Source organism: Calliphora vicina, chromosome 2 (genome assembly GCF_958450345.1).
Source record: "Calliphora vicina chromosome 2, idCalVici1.1, whole genome shotgun sequence".
Lineage (NCBI taxonomy): Eukaryota > Metazoa > Arthropoda > Insecta > Diptera > Calliphoridae > Calliphora > Calliphora vicina.
In genome coordinates, this window is record NC_088781.1 from 89089718 (window position 1) to 89110466 (window position 20749).

At 29.9% G+C, this 20749-nt stretch overlaps 1 protein-coding gene across 1 annotated transcript in view; it reads left to right on the top strand.

The window, feature by feature from the left end:
- Positions 1–9472: 9472 nt before the first annotated feature.
- Positions 9473–20749, top strand: part of LOC135950659 (uncharacterized) — a 77468-nt gene continuing 66191 nt past the window's right edge. Inside the window, exon 1 of the mRNA XM_065500189.1 lies at positions 9473–10340. Coding sequence (XP_065356261.1) covers positions 9473–10340 — 868 coding nt within the window. The remainder of the gene's footprint in view (positions 10341–20749) is intronic.

Genomic DNA, 20749 nt, shown 5'->3' on the forward strand with positions numbered 1-20749 from the left:
AATGTGTTGTTCAAACGGTAAAATTGTTTTGCCAGATATGCTTCCACCACCAGAACCTTTAAAGTCACTGATTTCAGGTAAGTCTTTTTAAATCTATATCAATTAACATACCAAATATTTATTATGAATGACTCTTTTTAGGAACTAGCGAGGATTCTCGAAATTTTCTTAGTAACATAAGAAAATATAATTCGTGTTTTCAAATGACATCATTCGGAGCTACTAAAGTAGTTCGAGATAATTACATGCCAACATTTCGTGTGCAAGGACAAATATATCATCTAATGGGATCAATTTTGCCAATTCCAAATGAAGAGCCCAAGTTTCTTCAAATTTATTTCATGGGACAGGCAGATGATAATGTTCAGGTACAACAACGGCAGCATTATAACCCTGGAACAAAGCAACGTATTGTAGCTGAATTACAGGTAATGTTTCATGAAAACAACGAATTAATAAGGGCCTTTAAGCAAGCCAAAGATGACCCGCGATTATGTACAGATGACCACGTCATAGCGATTCATGCTGATAAAACACCAGCTGGACAATACCAAGGACGTTACAATGCACCCACAATGGACGATGTGGCAATTCTAATGGTTGGTGATCCAATAGCCCCACGTGATATTATTATTCGTAGACGTGACGATCGAACAAACAGGATAGCTGAAACTCATCGTTCATATGACGCACTTCAGTATCCAATTATATTGCCATATGGGGAAGATGGATATCATTTTGAGTTACGGCAAATTAATCCAGCAACAAGTAAGTTGAAATATTTTAAGATCTTATTATAGATATATTCCAAACTTAAACTAATTTTTATTTTTTCTAATTTCAGATGTAACAACAAGGAAAAAAGTGAGTGCAATGGATTTCTATGCATATCGCATAATGATACGCCAAAATGTGAATCACGTTCTAAATTGCCGGGAATTATTTCACCAATACATTGTAGATATGTACGCGAAAATTGAAACGGAGCAATTATTATACATACGCCGTAATCAAGCTAAATTACGAGTGGATAATTATATTCATCTTAGGGATGCGTTAAATAATCAAAATGATATAAATCCCAATGAACTTGGCCAAGCCATAATTCTACCAGCAACTTTCACAGGCAGCCCACGTCATATGCAGGAATATTGTCAAGATGCAATGACGTATGTTCGATCATATGGACGCCCAGATCTGTTTATTACATTTACATGTAATCCCAAGTGGAATGAAATTATTTCTGAATTGTCCAATGGCCAAAAATCAGCACATCGACATGACATAACAGCACGAGTGTTTAAAAAAAAATTAAAATCTCTTATGGATTTCATTGTAAAATGTCATGTATTTGGAGAAACACGGTGCTGGATGTATTCTGTCGAATGGCAGAAACGTGGATTGCCACACGCTCATATTTTGATTTGGTTGGTTGAAAAAATTACACCTAATCTTATTGATAATATAATTTCTGCAGAGATACCCGATCCAAACATTGATCCAGATTTGCACGAAATTGTAATTAAAAATATGATTCATGGTCCATGTGGAATCATTAATACACATTCTCCATGCATGGTTGATGGAAAATGCACAAAGAAATATCCACGTCAATTGCTTCAACAAACAATCTCGGGAAATGATGGATACCCACTTTATCGCCGACGTTCTGTGGATGATGGTGGCCAAACAATTTCAGTAAAGATAAATGAAAATGATGTTGATAATCGCTGGATAGTGCCTTACTGTCCATTGCTTTCAAAAACCTTTAAAGCGCATATAAATGTGGAGTATTGTCATTCTGTAAAGTCTATCAAATACAGCTGCAAATATGTAACTAAAGGGTCGGATATGGCTATTTTTTCGTTGCAAAATCCAAACGATGAAATTACTCAGTATCAGATGGCCAGGTACATTAGTAGCAATGAATTAGTTTGGCGAATTTTAGGATTTCCTATTCATGAACGGCATCCCACAGTTGTTCATTTATCAGTACATCTTGAAAATGGACAACGAGTTTATTTTACAGAAGGAAATGCGCGAGAGAGAGCAACAGAACCACCGGCTACAACACTAACTTCATTTTTTGATCTTTGCAGAATGGATTTATTTGCTAAAACATTGCTGTATTCAGAAATTCCAACGTACTATACGTGGAATGCATCAACAAGGAAGTTCCAACGTCGTAAGCAAGGGAAACCTGTTGCAGGATGGCCAAATTTATATTCAACAGATGCATTAGGTAGGGTGTATACTGTCCATCCCCAAAATTCAGAATGTTTTTATTTAAGACTGCTTTTAATTAATGTTCCAGGACCAACATCTTTTGAGAACTTGCGTACTGTTGATGGCGAAATATGTGCAACGTATCGAGAGGCATGCCAAAAACTACAATTATTGGAGAACGATAGTCATTGGGAAACCACGCTTGCAGATGCAGCGGCAATCAACCATCCTTCGAAAATAAGAATAATTAATAAATTTACAAATAACAAAAATAATAATAATATTTAATAATCCATTTGAATGATTCTGTTTGCAAAATAAATTTAAGAGAATATCGGTTAAGAAACCAGAATTACAAAATTTAGAACAACAAAAAATAAAATAATGAGAATGTAAAGTTTTTTCAATTGTTTCAAGTTTTATGACTATTTAAAATTAAATTAACATTTTTCTGTTGTTCTCTTTTTCGTAAGTTTAGTTTCTCTTTAATATTTCTTCTTTTCTATATTTTATTTTCTATAACGATTTTGTTGTTTTTGTTATTTGCATGTTATTTTATTTTTAAATTTTAATAAAATTCATTTTAGTTTTTAAGAGAATATGCAAGAGTAGTAATTTTCATTGATTTAATATACAAATTATTAAGTTATTTTGAAACTCACCAACTTTAGATATGTCGCAGAGGCCTCTCGATTGTCATTAGATGGGATGTTGGACTAAATGATAATGAAAATAAAATTCTTGCATATACGTACAATAATATCTATAGTATAATAAAGATATAATGATGTTTAGGGTTTCCCTTTAGAGTTTAAGTTTTAGCAAAGTTATTTAACATACATTAACATTTATGATATTAGGACAATATTTAATATCAAAACCAAAACTTAACACATAAGATAAATATTTACGTTAAAAAAAATCTTTTTTGTAAAAAAAAAACTTGTCTTAAATTAGTTTATAATTATGAAGCAAATGTTTAATTGGATTTTAGGTAGGCATGTATCAAAACGGAATATTTTGTTATAATGTGCACTAGATGGATATTAGCACATGAAGAAAAATGTATAATAGTTTTAACAAAACTATTATTTCTTCTTGAAAATAATTAAAATAATATGTGAAATTATAATGACTTTGGCTTCGAAATCATAACCAATTTGAAGATAGTTGAGGTTATGTTTTTGATATTTGTGACTTTTAGGTTATCGAACGTGCTTAAACTTCACTTTGGGATGGAAAATATATTGGACAATAGTATTGGGAAAATTGTAGTTACGATATGCAAGAGTAAAATTTGTTGGCTGGCTATCATTTAGTCAAATTGTTAACGATGATAGACCTATTAGTAAAATAAAAGGCTTTAGAATTTATTCAAAATGGTAAAACGCAGAATTGTTTCTTACCAGCCAATGATTTACTAGCACTTTTGAATTTGGAAATATAAAAATTATCTAGTTTTGTCAAATAGAAATTAGCAAAACCGAACACCATTTGGTTACACAATGTTGAACTCCGGTAAAATGTATTTGGGATTACATAAATTTATGGGTAAATCTTATATCATGTGGTCTTTCAATATTACGTAAGATTTACATCCAGCTTATAGATGGCTTTAACACTTCGTGTGCCTAAATAAAGTTTCATTAGAATTAACACACAAAATTTACCAGAACAATTGTAACAATATACCTTTCAATTATTTGCAAGATCTTGGAGTTGACAGTAAATCTTTTAATTGTAACTTGATCACTTGTGTAGTTTTAAATGTAACTTTTTTTTAATAGAAGTAAAGACGTCTAAATAGTTGCACAATCCGATGATAAAAAGAAAGAATTTTTGGGGTTTTACATTAACGAAAGCACGTTCGTGGCTAGTGTTGCTAAACTTTTTCCACCAAACCTCAATGATTATTTTTTTATAAAATAATTATTATAATCAGTAATTCTACCTCAACATTTAAACCAGAGTTGGTCAAATAAGCTTTTGCTTATTAGTGAGACATTAAACATGTTTATAAACATTGTTTAATGTGCTCTCCACAGAAACATGTTTGTATACCACTATTGATATCCACTCTCATGCATATATCTATATATATAAAAGTGAATGTGTGTCTGTATGTATGTATGTTTATTATTATTAGTTTGGGATCTATAGACGGCTAAACGGCTGAACCGATTTGCTTGAAATTTTTACAGTACATTTATGTATGTCTGGAAGGAGCTATAGGCTACTTTTTGTTTTGAAATTTTAAGTGGGCGTGGTACCTCCCATACAAAGTTAATTTTAAAAATCAAATATTTAGGAAACTATAATAGCTATAGTCCTCAAATTTTGCATGAGCAATTCCACTGTTTGTTTAAATATTTGCGGCAAAAATGGGAGTAGTAGCCATAGAGGGCGTGGCACCTCCCATATGATGATAATTAAAAAAAATGTATATATGGGAAACAATAAGATATATGGTACGGTTATTCTACCATCAATATTAATATTTAGGACAAGAATGGGCGGACTATCAATAGTGGGCGTGGCACCTCCCATACATATGATGACAAATTATAAATAGGGAAAGCTATATCATCTATCAATATTAATATTTAGGACAGAAATGCGCTGACTACCAACAATATTAAGTAAATGTTAAAATTTGTATACATTTGAAACCCTTATCTATATATAAAAGTGAATGTGTGTTTGTTTGTATGATTGTTTGCTTATTTGTATTTTATACGTGGAGAAAAATCTTGATCAATCAATAATGTTAAGTTAAAATTAGTATACCTGTGAAAGTATATATAAATACTAATCTTCGAAATTACATGAGGTAGAAATTTTTATTACCATATTTCCTGTACGAAGTAAATATTATTTATTGCTTATTTAGGAAAATATGTAGATTCTACATTTTGTGTGAGCAATTCAATTACTAGATATTTGGGCCATAAATGATCGGTTGTGGACATATGGTCTTAGTATTTAGGTAGTAACATTTCGATGATAATTTATAAAAACTAAAAAACAACTTTTTACCCTTAGTAGTAATAAAACCCTATAAAAACTATTTTGAGACCTGCCATCAACGTGAATGTTTAAGTTTTATTACCTGAATTTTTATTCTTTAAGGGTTTGACCTGTTCCGAAATTTGTACCTAATTTTTTAAAGAAAAGTGATATGTTTAAATTTTATTACCTGAATTTTTATTATTTAAAGGGTATGACTTGTTCCGAAATGTGTACCTAATTTTTTAAAGAAAAAGTGATATATATAACGTGCATGCAATTTTAATATTTAGTTGAATCTTTGATTCTAAAAGAGTTACACATTTTTAAGTGTCCAAATTTATTAATAAAAATGCCCCCCAAAAAATCATCGCTATACAAACGTACCAAAAAAGCGTTGTCTTCGCAATCTCAAAGAGCAAATGAAACTTCGGGAGAACGAGAAGCTCGCCTCAGAACTGAAGCGAGTAGAGCTTCAACGTCTAGAGCAGCTGCGGCTTTTGAACAATACAGCGAACGTATTGAAAGGGAAAGATCGCGATCATCAATAGAGCGAGCTGTCGAATCAGAACGCGAAGAACGACTTCAAAGTCAGCGACAACGATCCACAATATCACGAGCTAACGAAACGCCGTCAGAACGAGAACTACGCATAGAAAATATGCGGCAGCATGCCACAACATCACGAGCTAACGAAACACCGCCAGAACGAGAACTACGCATAGAAAATATGCGGCATCATGCCACTACATCACGAGCTAACGAAACGCCATCAGAAAGGGAAGGGCGCCTTCAAGGTCTGCGTCACCATGCCACAACATTGAGAGCAAATGAAACATCAGAACAACGAGAAGCACGCATGGAAGCCCAGCGTATTCAAACATCATCAAGAAGAGCAGCAGAGAGGTCAGAGCAACAAGACTTGCGTCGTGAACAAAATCGCAATCGAATGGCGGTTAATCGTCGGAATACTTCTGATGCTTACGCACGTATTGCATTTAATTACAGAACAGATATGGACTATGCTAATGATATATTAGTGGCAATTGGTCCCATGAATGTAGTTTGCCAATATTGTAATGCACACAGGTACAAAAATGAAGCTCCTGGAATGTGTTGTTCAAACGGTAAAATTGTTTTGCCAGATATGCTTCCACCACCAGAACCTTTAAAGTCACTGATTTCAGGTAAATCCTTTTAAATCTATATCAATTAACATACCAAATATTTATTATGAATGACTCTTTTTAGGAACTAGCGAGGATTCTCGAAATTTTCTTAGTAACATAAGAAAATATAATTCGTGTTTTCAAATGACATCATTCGGAGCTACTAAAGTAGTTCGAGATAATTACATGCCAACATTTCGTGTGCAAGGACAAATATATCATCTAATGGGATCAATTTTGCCAATTCCAAATGAAGAGCCCAAGTTTCTTCAAATTTATTTCATGGGACAGGCAGATGATAATGTTCAGGTACAACAACGGCAGCATTATAACCCTGGAACAAAGCAACGTATTGTAGCTGAATTACAGGTAATGTTTCATGAAAACAACGAATTAATAAGGGCCTTTAAGCAAGCCAAAGATGACCCGCGATTATGTACAGATGACCACGTCATAGCGATTCATGCTGATAAAACACCAGCTGGACAATACCAAGGACGTTACAATGCACCCACAATGGACGATGTGGCAATTCTAATGGTTGGTGATCCAATAGCCCCACGTGATATTATTATTCGTAGACGTGACGATCGAACAAACAGGATAGCTGAAACTCATCGTTCATATGACGCACTTCAGTATCCAATTATATTGCCATATGGGGAAGATGGATATCATTTTGAGTTACGGCAAATTAATCCAGCAACAAGTAAGTTGAAATATTTTAAGATCTTATTATAGATATATTCCAAACTTAAACTAATTTATTTTTATTTTTTCTAATTTCAGATGTAACAACAAGGAAAAAAGTGAGTGCAATGGATTTCTATGCATATCGCATAATGATACGCCAAAATGTGAATCACGTTCTAAATTGCCGGGAATTATTTCACCAATACATTGTAGATATGTACGCGAAAATTGAAACGGAGCAATTATTATACATACGCCGTAATCAAGCTAAATTACGAGTGGATAATTATATTCATCTTAGGGATGCGTTAAATAATCAAAATGATATAAATCCCAATGAACTTGGCCAAGCCATAATTCTACCAGCAACTTTCACAGGCAGCCCACGTCATATGCAGGAATATTGTCAAGATGCAATGACGTATGTTCGATCATATGGACGCCCAGATCTGTTTATTACATTTACATGTAATCCCAAGTGGAATGAAATTATTTCTGAATTGTCCAATGGCCAAAAATCAGCACATCGACATGACATAACAGCACGAGTGTTTAAAAAAAAATTAAAATCTCTTATGGATTTCATTGTAAAATGTCATGTATTTGGAGAAACACGGTGCTGGATGTATTCTGTCGAATGGCAGAAACGTGGATTGCCACACGCTCATATTTTGATTTGGTTGGTTGAAAAAAATTACACCTAATCTTATTGATAATATAATTTCTGCAGAGATACCCGATCCAAACATTGATCCAGATTTGCACGAAATTGTAATTAAAAATATGATTCATGGTCCATGTGGAATCATTAATACACATTCTCCATGCATGGTTGATGGAAAATGCACAAAGAAATATCCACGTCAATTGCTTCAACAAACAATCTCGGGAAATGATGGATACCCACTTTATCGCCGACGTTCTGTGGATGATGGTGGCCAAACAATTTCAGTAAAGATAAATGAAAATGATGTTGATAATCGCTGGATAGTGCCTTACTGTCCATTGCTTTCAAAAACCTTTAAAGCGCATATAAATGTGGAGTATTGTCATTCTGTAAAGTCTATCAAATACAGCTGCAAATATGTAACTAAAGGGTCGGATATGGCTATTTTTTCGTTGCAAAATCCAAACGATGAAATTACTCAGTATCAGATGGCCAGGTACATTAGTAGCAATGAATTAGTTTGGCGAATTTTAGGATTTCCTATTCATGAACGGCATCCCACAGTTGTTCATTTATCAGTACATCTTGAAAATGGACAACGAGTTTATTTTACAGAAGGAAATGCGCGAGAGAGAGCAACAGAACCACCGGCTACAACACTAACTTCATTTTTTGATCTTTGCAGAATGGATTTATTTGCTAAAACATTGCTGTATTCAGAAATTCCAACGTACTATACGTGGAATGCATCAACAAGGAAGTTCCAACGTCGTAAGCAAGGGAAACCTGTTGCAGGATGGCCAAATTTATATTCAACAGATGCATTAGGTAGGGTGTATACTGTCCATCCCCAAAATTCAGAATGTTTTTATTTAAGACTGCTTTTAATTAATGTTCCAGGACCAACATCTTTTGAGAACTTGCGTACTGTTGATGGCGAAATATGTGCAACGTATCGAGAGGCATGCCAAAAACTACAATTATTGGAGAACGATAGTCATTGGGAAACCACGCTTGCAGATGCAGCGGCAATCAACCATCCTTCGAAAATAAGAACGTTATTTGCAATAATATTGGTGTCTTGCTCACCAGCCAATCCAAAAGAACTATGGAATAAATTCAAAACATATATGGCTGAAGATATATTACACCGGGAGAGAGTTACCACAAACAACGCTACAATTGAACTCAACGAAAGAATGTATAATGAGGCATTAATTTTACTGGAAGACAAATGTTTGGAGATAAAGAATGTCGCACTCATTGACGTTGGAATGATTTCCCCGATTCGGTCAAGAACTGATGCACATGATCAAGATTTGCGACGAGAAAGAGATTACAACACCCAAGATTTGGAAAGTTTACTGGAAGAAAATTTACCACATTTACAACAAGAGCAGAGAATAGCATACAATACTACAATGGCAGCAATATCAAACAAACATGGAGGACTGTATTTTATTGATGCACCCGGAGGAACTGGAAAAACTTTTTTGATTTCATTAATTTTGGCAAAAGTTCGATCGCAAAAACATATTGCATTAGCTATTGCATCATCTGGTATTGCAGCAACACTCTTAGATGGTGGCAGAACAGCACATTCTGCACTCAAATTACCATTGAAGCCTCAATTTTACGAAGATTACACATGCAACATAAAGAAAAATTCTTCTATGGGTAAAGTAAAATCATAGTATGGGATGAATGCACCATGGCGCACAAAAAATCTTTGGAAGCCCTTGATCGCACTTTACAGGACTTAAGAAGTAATAACAAAATATTTGGAGGTGCATTAGTTCTATTAGCTGGCGATTTTCGTCAAACGCTTCCGGTAATACCGGGATCAACGCCAGCTGATGAGCTAAATGCATGTCTAAAATCATCATACCTTTGGAAACATGTTCACACACTAAAATTGACGACTAATATGCGTGTTCAGTTGCAACGTGATGCTTCAGCTTCAACTTTTTCCAAACAATTACTGGATTTAGGGAACGGTAAAATGCCAATCCATCCCACAACAAAATGTATAACATTTCCATCTGACTTCTGCAGGATGACGCAATCTATACAAGAGTTAATAAATTGCGTTTTCCCCAATATCGGACAAAATTTTAAAAACAAGCAATGGTTATGTGAACGCGCGTTACTGGCAGCCAAAAATATAGACGTTAACTCCATCAACAGCAACATTCTGAATACCATCGATGGTAATCTAAAAATTTATAAATCAATCGACACTGTTACAAATATTGAGGATGTCGTCAATTATCCAGTAGAATTTTTAAATTCGTTAGATTTGCCGGGCTTTCCACCACATGACTTGCAGTTGAAAATTGGTGCTCCTATTATTTTACTAAGAAACATTGATCCACCACGACTTTTTAATGGCACTCGACTTATAGTAAAGAAATTAATGAACAATCTAATCGAGGCGACCATTATAACTGGAAAGTACAATGGATCAGATGTATTGCTGCCACGTATTCCGATGATAACTTCGGAAATGCCATTTGATTTTAAGCGATTGCAGTTTCCTATTCGCCTAGCATTTGCAATGACAATTAATAAAGCTCAAGGTCAGTCTTTGCAAGTTTGTGGACTAAATCTAGAAAATCCATGTTTTTCACATGGACAGCTTTATGTTGCATGTTCGCGAGTGGGAAAACCCACAGACTTATATGTATATGCACCAGAAGGAAAAACCAAAAATATTGTATATCCTAAGGCATTAGAATAAAAAATAATTAATAAAAATAATGTATATATCAAACATTAAATAAAAAATGTTTTTCTATAAACTTCTATATTTAACATTAAGGTTATAAATAAGAAACAAATAATGTACTACTTATTAAAATAGAAACTAATTTGATAGACTAAATAAGTATATTGTAAATCATAAGATAATATAATAAGAATTAATTTAAAAGGAAAACTGTAGATTTTAATAACTTAATAAATATATTTGTTTAACTCTAAACTTTTTATTTCATTACGATACGGGTAGCGAAGCACACCGGGTTTTAGCTAGTTAATAATAAAGATAGATAAATACGAATGTTGATAAACAAATGCACAGTGTATCAATGGATATACAATTATTATAGAATTGTTTATTTAAATGCTTATGAGAAATATATTTTTTTTCATAATAAATATATAACAAATTTCCTGTATAAATTCATAACAAAGGTACTTTTATTGATATAATAATTTCATAAAAATCATAATTATATAATAATATAATTATTATTGAGTTAATTATAATAACTATTAAACATCCAAATTTTCTATATTTTGTAGAAGTTCTAATTAAATTTGAATTTAATTTGTATAAACTTGTAATAATAAGAAAAATCCAAAAAAAAAATTGTACTATAAAATCCTTAAGATTTTTTTCAAGAGTAATAGTCTTGAGTTTGTTGAAAAATATTAAAAAAACAAATAATTTTGAATTTTGTGATAAACGTCTATTACACAAATAATGGAAAACTAATGATAAATAATGGAAAACTAACTTACCTCTTGCAATACGATTGGAATCCATGATTGTCACATCTATAGTCTGTACATAATGCAATATCTTCAATACAATATTTCAATGCAATATTTATCCACATACATACGTATAAAATTACGAAAAATAATTTTACATTTGGCTGAAAAAATTATTTTGGTTTGGAATTGTCAAAATATTTGGTTGCTTTGATTTTTAAAATTTTTTGTCAACAGAAATTCGAATTGAATTAAAAGAAATAATTAAATCAATTAGTAATTGTATTGAAAATAAAATCAAAACCAAAAAAAAATTTAATTTAAAAAAAATCGACAATTATTTTTTCTGTGAAGCAATATGGAATCTGTTACTCTGTTTTTAAAAGTTATTATTTATTATTTATGACTGAAATAAAACACTTAATGTTTATTGCATTATTTTCTATTTAAACACATTATGTGTTTTTAATGATTTTTAATCTTTGGTCATTAAAGTGTTTTATGTGGTTGGTCTATAATTATTACTGTTGTTTTGTTGGTTGATAATGCGTTTAACGCAACACATTTTTATAGAGACCATCACTGGTAAAGTTTATATTTCATATGGCTATCAGTTTGCGAGAAATTAAAACAATAATAAATATTATTTTTATAATGTTTAGTTATAACTGAGCTACATGGGGCTAAACAAAAATACCCTTGGCCAGCTGGAAAGTTTTGAGCTATGTTTAAATTTTCACCAGCTAACTTCCTCTGAAATTCCTAAACTTTTCGAAGTCATATTTTTATAGTAATCTATCTTGTCTATAGTTTTGATGTACTGTAGCATGGAAATGTAAACATCCTGCTGATATTTTAAAAAAAGCATAAGAATTTCAAATTTGTTAAACATTTTAGAAATGTCAGGTGGTTTCTGTTAGTTTTTATTTGAGGTTGTAGTTGTTAGGATCAACTCGAATTTAAAATTTCAGTTAACAGTAAATATTTTATAATTTGAAAGTAAATTTTTAATTAGGCTTAAGTTCATTTTTATATTCTTATTATTACAAATTTATTATTTTATTAGTGTTGCTGTAGTCAACCTTTGGTTAACAATTTAGCTATGAATGTTTTTGTGTTTTTTCTTTCTTTCTCCTTGGTGTTGATTCATTGAATCAAACTGGAGATTGAAAACTGATTTTAGTCTTTTATTGTGCCATGTGTATATTTTATTTAATTTATAGATTTTTGGTAATTATTCGAACTTTTTTATATATATAATTTGAAAGTAAATTTTTAATTAGGCTTAAGTTCATTTTTATATTCTTATTATTACAAATTTATCATTTTATTAGTGTTGCTGTAGTCAACCTTTGGTTAACAATTTAGCTATGAATGTTTTTGTGTTTTTTCTTTCTTTCTCCTTGGTGTTGATTCATTGAATCAAACTGGAGATTGAAAACTGATTTTAGTCTTTTATTGTGCCATGTGTATATTTTATTTAATTTATAGATTTTTGGTAATTATTCGAACTTTTTTATATATATAATTTGAAAGTAAATTTTTAATTAGGCTTAAGTTCATTTTTATATTCTTATTATTACAAATTTATCATTTTATTAGTGTTGCTGTAGTCAACCTTTGGTTAACAATTTAGCTATGAATGTTTTTGTGTTTTTTCTTTCTTTCTCCTTGGTGTTGATTCATTGAATCAAACTGGAGATTGAAAACTGATTTTAGTCTTTTATTGTGCCATGTGTATATTTTATTTAATTTATAGATTTTTGGTAATTATTCGAACTTTTTTATATATATAATTTGAAAGTAAATTTTTAATTAGGCTTAAGTTCATTTTTATATTCTTATTATTACAAATTTATCATTTTATTAGTGTTGCTGTAGTCAACCTTTTCAATCTCCAGTTTGATTCAATGAATCAACACCAAGGAGAAAGAAAGAAAAAACACCAAAACATTCATAGCTAAATTGTTAACCAAAGGTTGACTACAGCAACACTAATAAAATGATAAATTTGTAATAATAAGAATATAAAAATGAACTTAAGCCTAATTAAAAATTTACTTTCAAATTATATATATAAAAAAGTTCGAATAATTACCAAAAATCTATAAATTAAATAAAATACACACATGGCACAATAAAAGACTAAAATCAGTTTTCAATCTCCAGTTTGATTCAATGAATCAACACCAAGGAGAAAGAAAGAAAAAACACAAAAACATTCATAGCTAAATTGTTAACCAAAGGTTGACTACAGCAACACTAATAAAATGATAAATTTGTAATAATAAGAATATAAAAATGAACTTAAGCCTAATTAAAAATTTACTTTCAAATTATATATATAAAAAAGTTCGAATAATTACCAAAAATCTATAAATTAAATAAAATATACACATGGCACAATAAAAGACTAAAATCAGTTTTCAATCTCCAGTTTGATTCAATGAATCAACACCAAGGTGAAAGAAAGAAAAAACACAAAAACATTCATAGCTAAATTGTTAACCAAAGGTTGACTACAGCAACACTAATAAAATGATAAATTTGTAATAATAAGAATATAAAAATGAACTTAAGCCTAATTAAAAATTTACTTTCAAATTATATATATAAAAAAGTTCGAATAATTACCAAAAATCTATAAATTAAATAAAATATACACATGGCACAATAAAAGACTAAAATCAGTTTTCAATCTCCAGTTTGATTCAATGAATCAACACCAAGGAGAAAGAAAGAAAAAACACAAAAACATTCATAGACTACAGCAACACTAATAAAATGATAAATTTGTAATAATAAGAATATAAAGATGAACTTAAGCCTAATTAAAAATTTACTTTCAAATTATATATATAAAAAAGTTCGAATAATTACCAAAAATCTATAAATTAAATAAAATATACACATGGCACAATAAAAGACTAAAATCAGTTTTCAATCTCCAGTTTGATTCAATGAATCAACACCAAGGAGAAAGAAAGAAAAAACACAAAAACATTCATAGCTAAATTGTTAACCAAAGGTTGACTACAGCAACACTAATAAAATGATAAATTTGTAATAATAAGAATATAAAAATGAACTTAAGCCTAATTAAAAATTTACTTTCAAATTATATATATAAAAAAGTTCGAATAATTACCAAAAATCTATAAATTAAATAAAATATACACATGGCACAATAAAAGACTAAAATCAATTTTCAATCTCCAGTTTGATTCAATGAATCAACACCAAGGAGAAAGAAAGAAAAATCACAAAAACATTCATAGCTAAATTGTTAACCAAAGGTTGACTACAGCAACACTAATAAAATGATAAATTTGTAATAATAAGAATATAAAAATGAACTTAAGCCTAATTAAAAATTTACTTTCAAATTATATATATAAAAAAGTTCGAATAATTACCAAAAATCTATAAATTAAATAAAATATACACATGGCACAATAAAAGACTAAAATCAGTTTTCAATCTCCAGTTTGATTCAATGAATCAACACCAAGGTGAAAGAAAGAAAAAACACAAAAACATTCATAGCTAAATTGTTAACCAAAGGTTGACTACAGCAACACTAATAAAATGATAAATTTGTAATAATAAGAATATAAAAATGAACTTAAGCCTAATTAAAAATTTACTTTCAAATTATATATATAAAAAAGTTCGAATAATTACCAAAAATCTATAAATTAAATAAAATATACACATGGCACAATAAAAGACTAAAACCAGTTTTCAATCTCCAGTTTGATTCAATGAATCAACACCAAGGAGAAAGAAAGAAAAAACACAAAAACATTCATAGACTACAGCAACACTAATAAAATGATAAATTTGTAATAATAAGAATATAAAAATGAACTTAAGCCTAATTAAAAATTTACTTTCAAATTATATATATAAAAAAGTTCGAATAATTACCAAAAATCTATAAATTAAATAAAATATACACATGGCACAATAAAAGACTAAAATCAGTTTTCAATCTCCAGTTTGATTCAATGAATCAACACCAAGGAGAAAGAAAGAAAAAACACAAAAACATTCATAGCTAAATTGTTAACCAAAGGTTGACTATAGCAACACTAATAAAATGATAAATTTGTAATAATAAGAATATAAAGATGAACTTAAGCCTAATTAAAAATTTACTTTCAAATTATATATATAAAAAAGTTCGAATAATTACCAAAAATCTATAAATTAAATAAAATATACACATGGCACAATAAAAGACTAAAATCAGTTTTCAATCTCCAGTTTGATTCAATGAATCAACACCAAGGAGAAAGAAAGAAAAAACACAAAAACATTCATAGCTAAATTGTTAACCAAAGGTTGACTACAGCAACACTAATAAAATGATAAATTTGTAATAATAAGAATATAAAAATGAACTTAAGCCTAATTAAAAATTTACTTTCAAATTATATATATAAAAAAGTTCGAATAATTACCAAAAATCTATAAATTAAATAAAATATACACATGGCACAATAAAAGACTAAAATCAATTTTCAATCTCCAGTTTGATTCAATGAATCAACACCAAGGAGAAAGAAAAAACACAAAAACATTCATAGCTAAATTGTTAACCAAAGGTTGACTACAGCAACACTAATAAAATGATAAATTTGTAATAATAAGAATATAAAAATGAACTTAAGCCTAATTAAAAATTTACTTTCAAATTATATATATAAAAAAGTTCGAATAATTACCAAAAATCTATAAATTAAGTAAATATTTTAAGTATAAATACTATGTTGGCCCTTACTTAGCATTTTTGCAATAGTCGGTACTCCGGGAGTTCTTTGTCATCTAGAAATCAAATGCTGAAACTTTTAGCAATATCGGCTAGCGTTAGGAGTTCGCACATTTCATTAAAAAAATAAAATAAAACATCAAATGTTGCATAGCTTTAGTTTGATTTAGAATGTCTTTAGCTGAAACTTTTCGTATTCCATTTGATTTTTCTTAAGGAGAATCTGAATTATTATCAAGCTTAAGTTCGTCTAAATTTATTTAAATTAAATAAAATATACACATGGCACAATAAAAGACTAAAATCAGTTTTCAATCTCCAGTTTGATTCAATGAATCAACACCAAGGAGAAAGAAAGAAAAAACACAAAAACATTCATAGCTAAATTGTTAACCAAAGGTTGACTATAGCAACACTAATAAAATGATAAATTTGTAATAATAAGAATATAAAGATGAACTTAAGCCTAATTAAAAATTTACTTTCAAATTATATATATAAAAAAGTTCGAATAATTACCAAAAATCTATAAATTAAATAAAATATACACATGGCACAATAAAAGACTAAAATCAGTTTTCAATCTCCAGTTTGATTCAATGAATCAACACCAAGGAGAAAGAAAGAAAAAACACAAAAACATTCATAGCTAAATTGTTAACCAAAGGTTGACTACAGCAACACTAATAAAATGATAAATTTGTAATAATAAGAATATAAAAATGAACTTAAGCCTAATTAAAAATTTACTTTCAAATTATATATATAAAAAAGTTCGAATAATTACCAAAAATCTATAAATTAAATAAAATATACACATGGCACAATAAAAGACTAAAATCAATTTTCAATCTCCAGTTTGATTCAATGAATCAACACCAAGGAGAAAGAAAAAACACAAAAACATTCATAGCTAAATTGTTAACCAAAGGTTGACTACAGCAACACTAATAAAATGATAAATTTGTAATAATAAGAATATAAAAATGAACTTAAGCCTAATTAAAAATTTACTTTCAAATTATATATATAAAAAAGTTCGAATAATTACCAAAAATCTATAAATTAAGTAAATATTTTAAGTATAAATACTATGTTGGCCCTTACTTAGCATTTTTGCAATAGTCGGTACTCCGGGAGTTCTTTGTCATCTAGAAATCAAATGCTGAAACTTTTAGCAATATCGGCTAGCGTTAGGAGTTCGCACATTTCATTAAAAAAATAAAATAAAACATCAAATGTTGCATAGCTTTAGTTTGATTTAGAATGTCTTTAGCTGAAACTTTTCGTATTCCATTTGATTTTTCTTAAGGAGAATCTGAATTATTATCAAGCTTAAGTTCGTCTAAAATTAAGTGGAACTGGAATGTGGACAATTGGCAGCAATATGCATTAAAGGGTTAAGGAATAACGTGTGTTAAGGTTTTTTCGAACTCACTCCTTAAAAGCCCTTCCAAATGTTATTAAAAAGTTATTAAAAACAAAAACCGCGTTCTAAAGATGAGCCATCCATTGTAAATCCCTAATTTTTAAGTCATAATAAAGATTCTGAAATACAAATAGAAACTTCTGGAATTGACATGGAAAAATCTGTAATTTCTAAGAGAACCGTAAGATTTGCAAATTCGTCTAGAATATTTAAACGTAGCGATTTAAGCCAGCTAACTACCGTCTGCATTACTTAGAAGTAGCTTTGTAATGATAAGCATATGAATTGTAATGTAGCATTTAAAATAATCAATATGTAATTCTCATTTAGTTAAGATTATTTAACACATGAGTTAAGTTTTAATCAAAGGCTAGGAAGGAAATTCAATTGGAAATTTCTTAAATACAATTGCAAATGGTGTATTAAGTAGATATGTATGTGGGTACATTCATATATACATAAATATGCCCACCGTACATTTACTCGCATTATTGACAAATCTCACGAACCTCATCTTACACGAGTGTTAAATAAGCATCATATTCCAACAACCCCTTCCTTCCTGCCTGAATGCTTTCCGCACTGATTCCTATAATCTTGTTCTTCGTTAAAGGAAAATTTTGAGCATCTTCTTTCGTTGAAAACACCTACAAACAAATCGGAAAATATCCTTCATAATCTTGTTTTAACAAAAAATGTTATACATACACATGTAAAAGAACATTTACACACACACACACATAGACAAACAAACAAATACGCATACATATGTATGTAAATAAGTATACATCTATAGATGTATGTTTGTATGTATGTCTCTATGTATGTATGTATATGTTTATTATTTACATTGTACAACTAATACATAATGCAAAATATACATTCCTTATATACATACATTTACAATATAAAATAATAGTTTTCTATAAAAAATAGATTTTTGTTCAGAAATATGAGTGATCACAGATCGATATATTTTTCTCAATTTAATATTTTCGAAGTTTTCTATAAAAAAAAGATTTTGATCGTAAATCATATTCTTGATTTAGGATTTTTTAGTTTTTCACATAAAAATGGATTTTGGTCAGGAATATGAGAGATCACAGATCGATATTACTTTTTCCATTTAGGTTTTAATTAAGTTTTACATAACAAACTCAATGTTTGACCAGAAATATGAGTGATCACAGATTTCAATATTTAAAAAAATAGATTTTTTGGTTAAATAAATCAAATATGATCAGAAAAATTAGTGATCACTCAGAAATATCAGTGATAACTGATCGATATTACTTTCTCCATTTAAGGTTTTATTAAGTTTTACATAAAATAAATCGATTTCTGGCCAGAAATATTCGTATGAGTGATCATAGACTTCAAAATTTAAAAAAAATATATTTTTGTTAAATATATGAGTGATCACAGTTTGTAATCCTTTTTTCGATTTAAGATTTTTGTAGTTTTCTATAATAAAACCGTATTTTATTCAGAAAAAATAATGATCACAGATGGATATTCTATTCTCAATTTAAGATTTTTGAGATTTTCACATGAAAATTAGTTTTTGGTTAGGAATATACATAAGTGGTCACAGATCAAGCTCCTTTTCTTGATTTAATGATTTTAGAGTTTTTATATAAAAACAAGTTAGAGAGTATGATACCCTACACCTAGAAGATGATTATAAATAGTTATTTTTATGGAGCTATGACTAATTATGGACTGATCCCCACAAAACTGGGTGGCATGTCTTCTGTATATATGAAACTTATTTATTTTTCCAAATATGAAAAAATTTAGCTTCCTAGCGCTTTAGGGGCCTTTAGAATTGCGATTTATATGAAGTCGTTAAAAACTGGGGTCATTTTGGGACAGTTTTCGAAAAATGTCCGATATACCCGCCTATATATCGGGTATTATTTATGCTATCTACTTCAGTTATACCTTATCAGAAAGCTACGTTATCCTGCAATCCACATATAAAAAAATTTAGCTTCCTAGCTCTTTAGGGCCTTTTAAAATTGCGATTTATATGAAGTCGTTAAAAACTGGGGTAATTTTGGAACATTTTTCGAAAAATTTCCGATATACCCGCATATATATCGGGTATTATTTATGCTATCTACTTAAGTTATACCTTATCAGAAAGCTACATTCTCCTTCAATCCACATATTTATCCAAAAATTAAGCTTCCTAGCGCTTTAGGGGCCTTTAGAATTGCGATTTATATGAAGTCGTTAAAAACTGGGCTCATTTTGGGACAGTTTTCGAAAAATGTCCGATATACCCGCCTATATATCGGGTATTATTTATGCTATCTACTTAAGTTATACCTTATCAGAAAGCTACATTCTCCTGGAATCCACATATAAAAAATTTAGCTTCCTAGCTCTTTAGGGCCTTTTAAAATTGCGATTTATATGAAGTCGTTAAAAACTGGGGTCATTTTGGGACAGTTTTCGAAAAATGTCCGATATACCCGCATATATATCGGGTACTACTTATGCTATCTACTTAAGTTATACCTTATTAGAAAGCTACAATCTCAAGCAATCCAAATATAAAAAATTAGCTTCCTGGCTCTTAGGGGCCTCCAAAATTGCGATTTATATGAAGTCGTTAAAAACTGGGGTAATTTTGGGACAGTTTTCGAAAAATGTCCGATATATCCGCATATATATCGGGTACTAATTACGCTAGCTACTTAAGTTATACCTTATTAGAAAGCGACAATCTCAAGCAATCCAAATATAAAAAATTAGCTTCCTGGCTCTTAGGGGCCTCCAAAATTGCGATTTATATGAAGTCTTTAAAAACTGGGGTAATTTTGGGACAGTTTTCGAAAAATGTCCGATATACCCGCATATATATCGGGTACTATATATGCTAGCTACTTAAGTTATACCTTATTAGAAAGCTACAATCTCAAGCAATCCAAATATTTCCTAGCTCTTTAGGGCCTTTTAAAATTGCGATTTATATGAAGTCGTTAAAAACTGGGGTAATTTTGGGACATTTTTCGAGAAATGTCCGATATACCCGCGTATATATCGGGTAGTAATTACGCTAGCTACTTAAGTTATACCTTATCAGAAAGCTACATTCTCCTGCAATCCACATATAAAAAAATTTAGCTTCCTAGCTCTTTACGGCCTTTTAAAATTGCGATTTATATGAAGTCGTTAAAAACTGGGGTAATTTTGGGACAGTTTTCGAAAAATGTCCGATATACCCGCATATATATCGGGTACTAATTACGCTAGCTACTTAAGTTATACCTTATTAG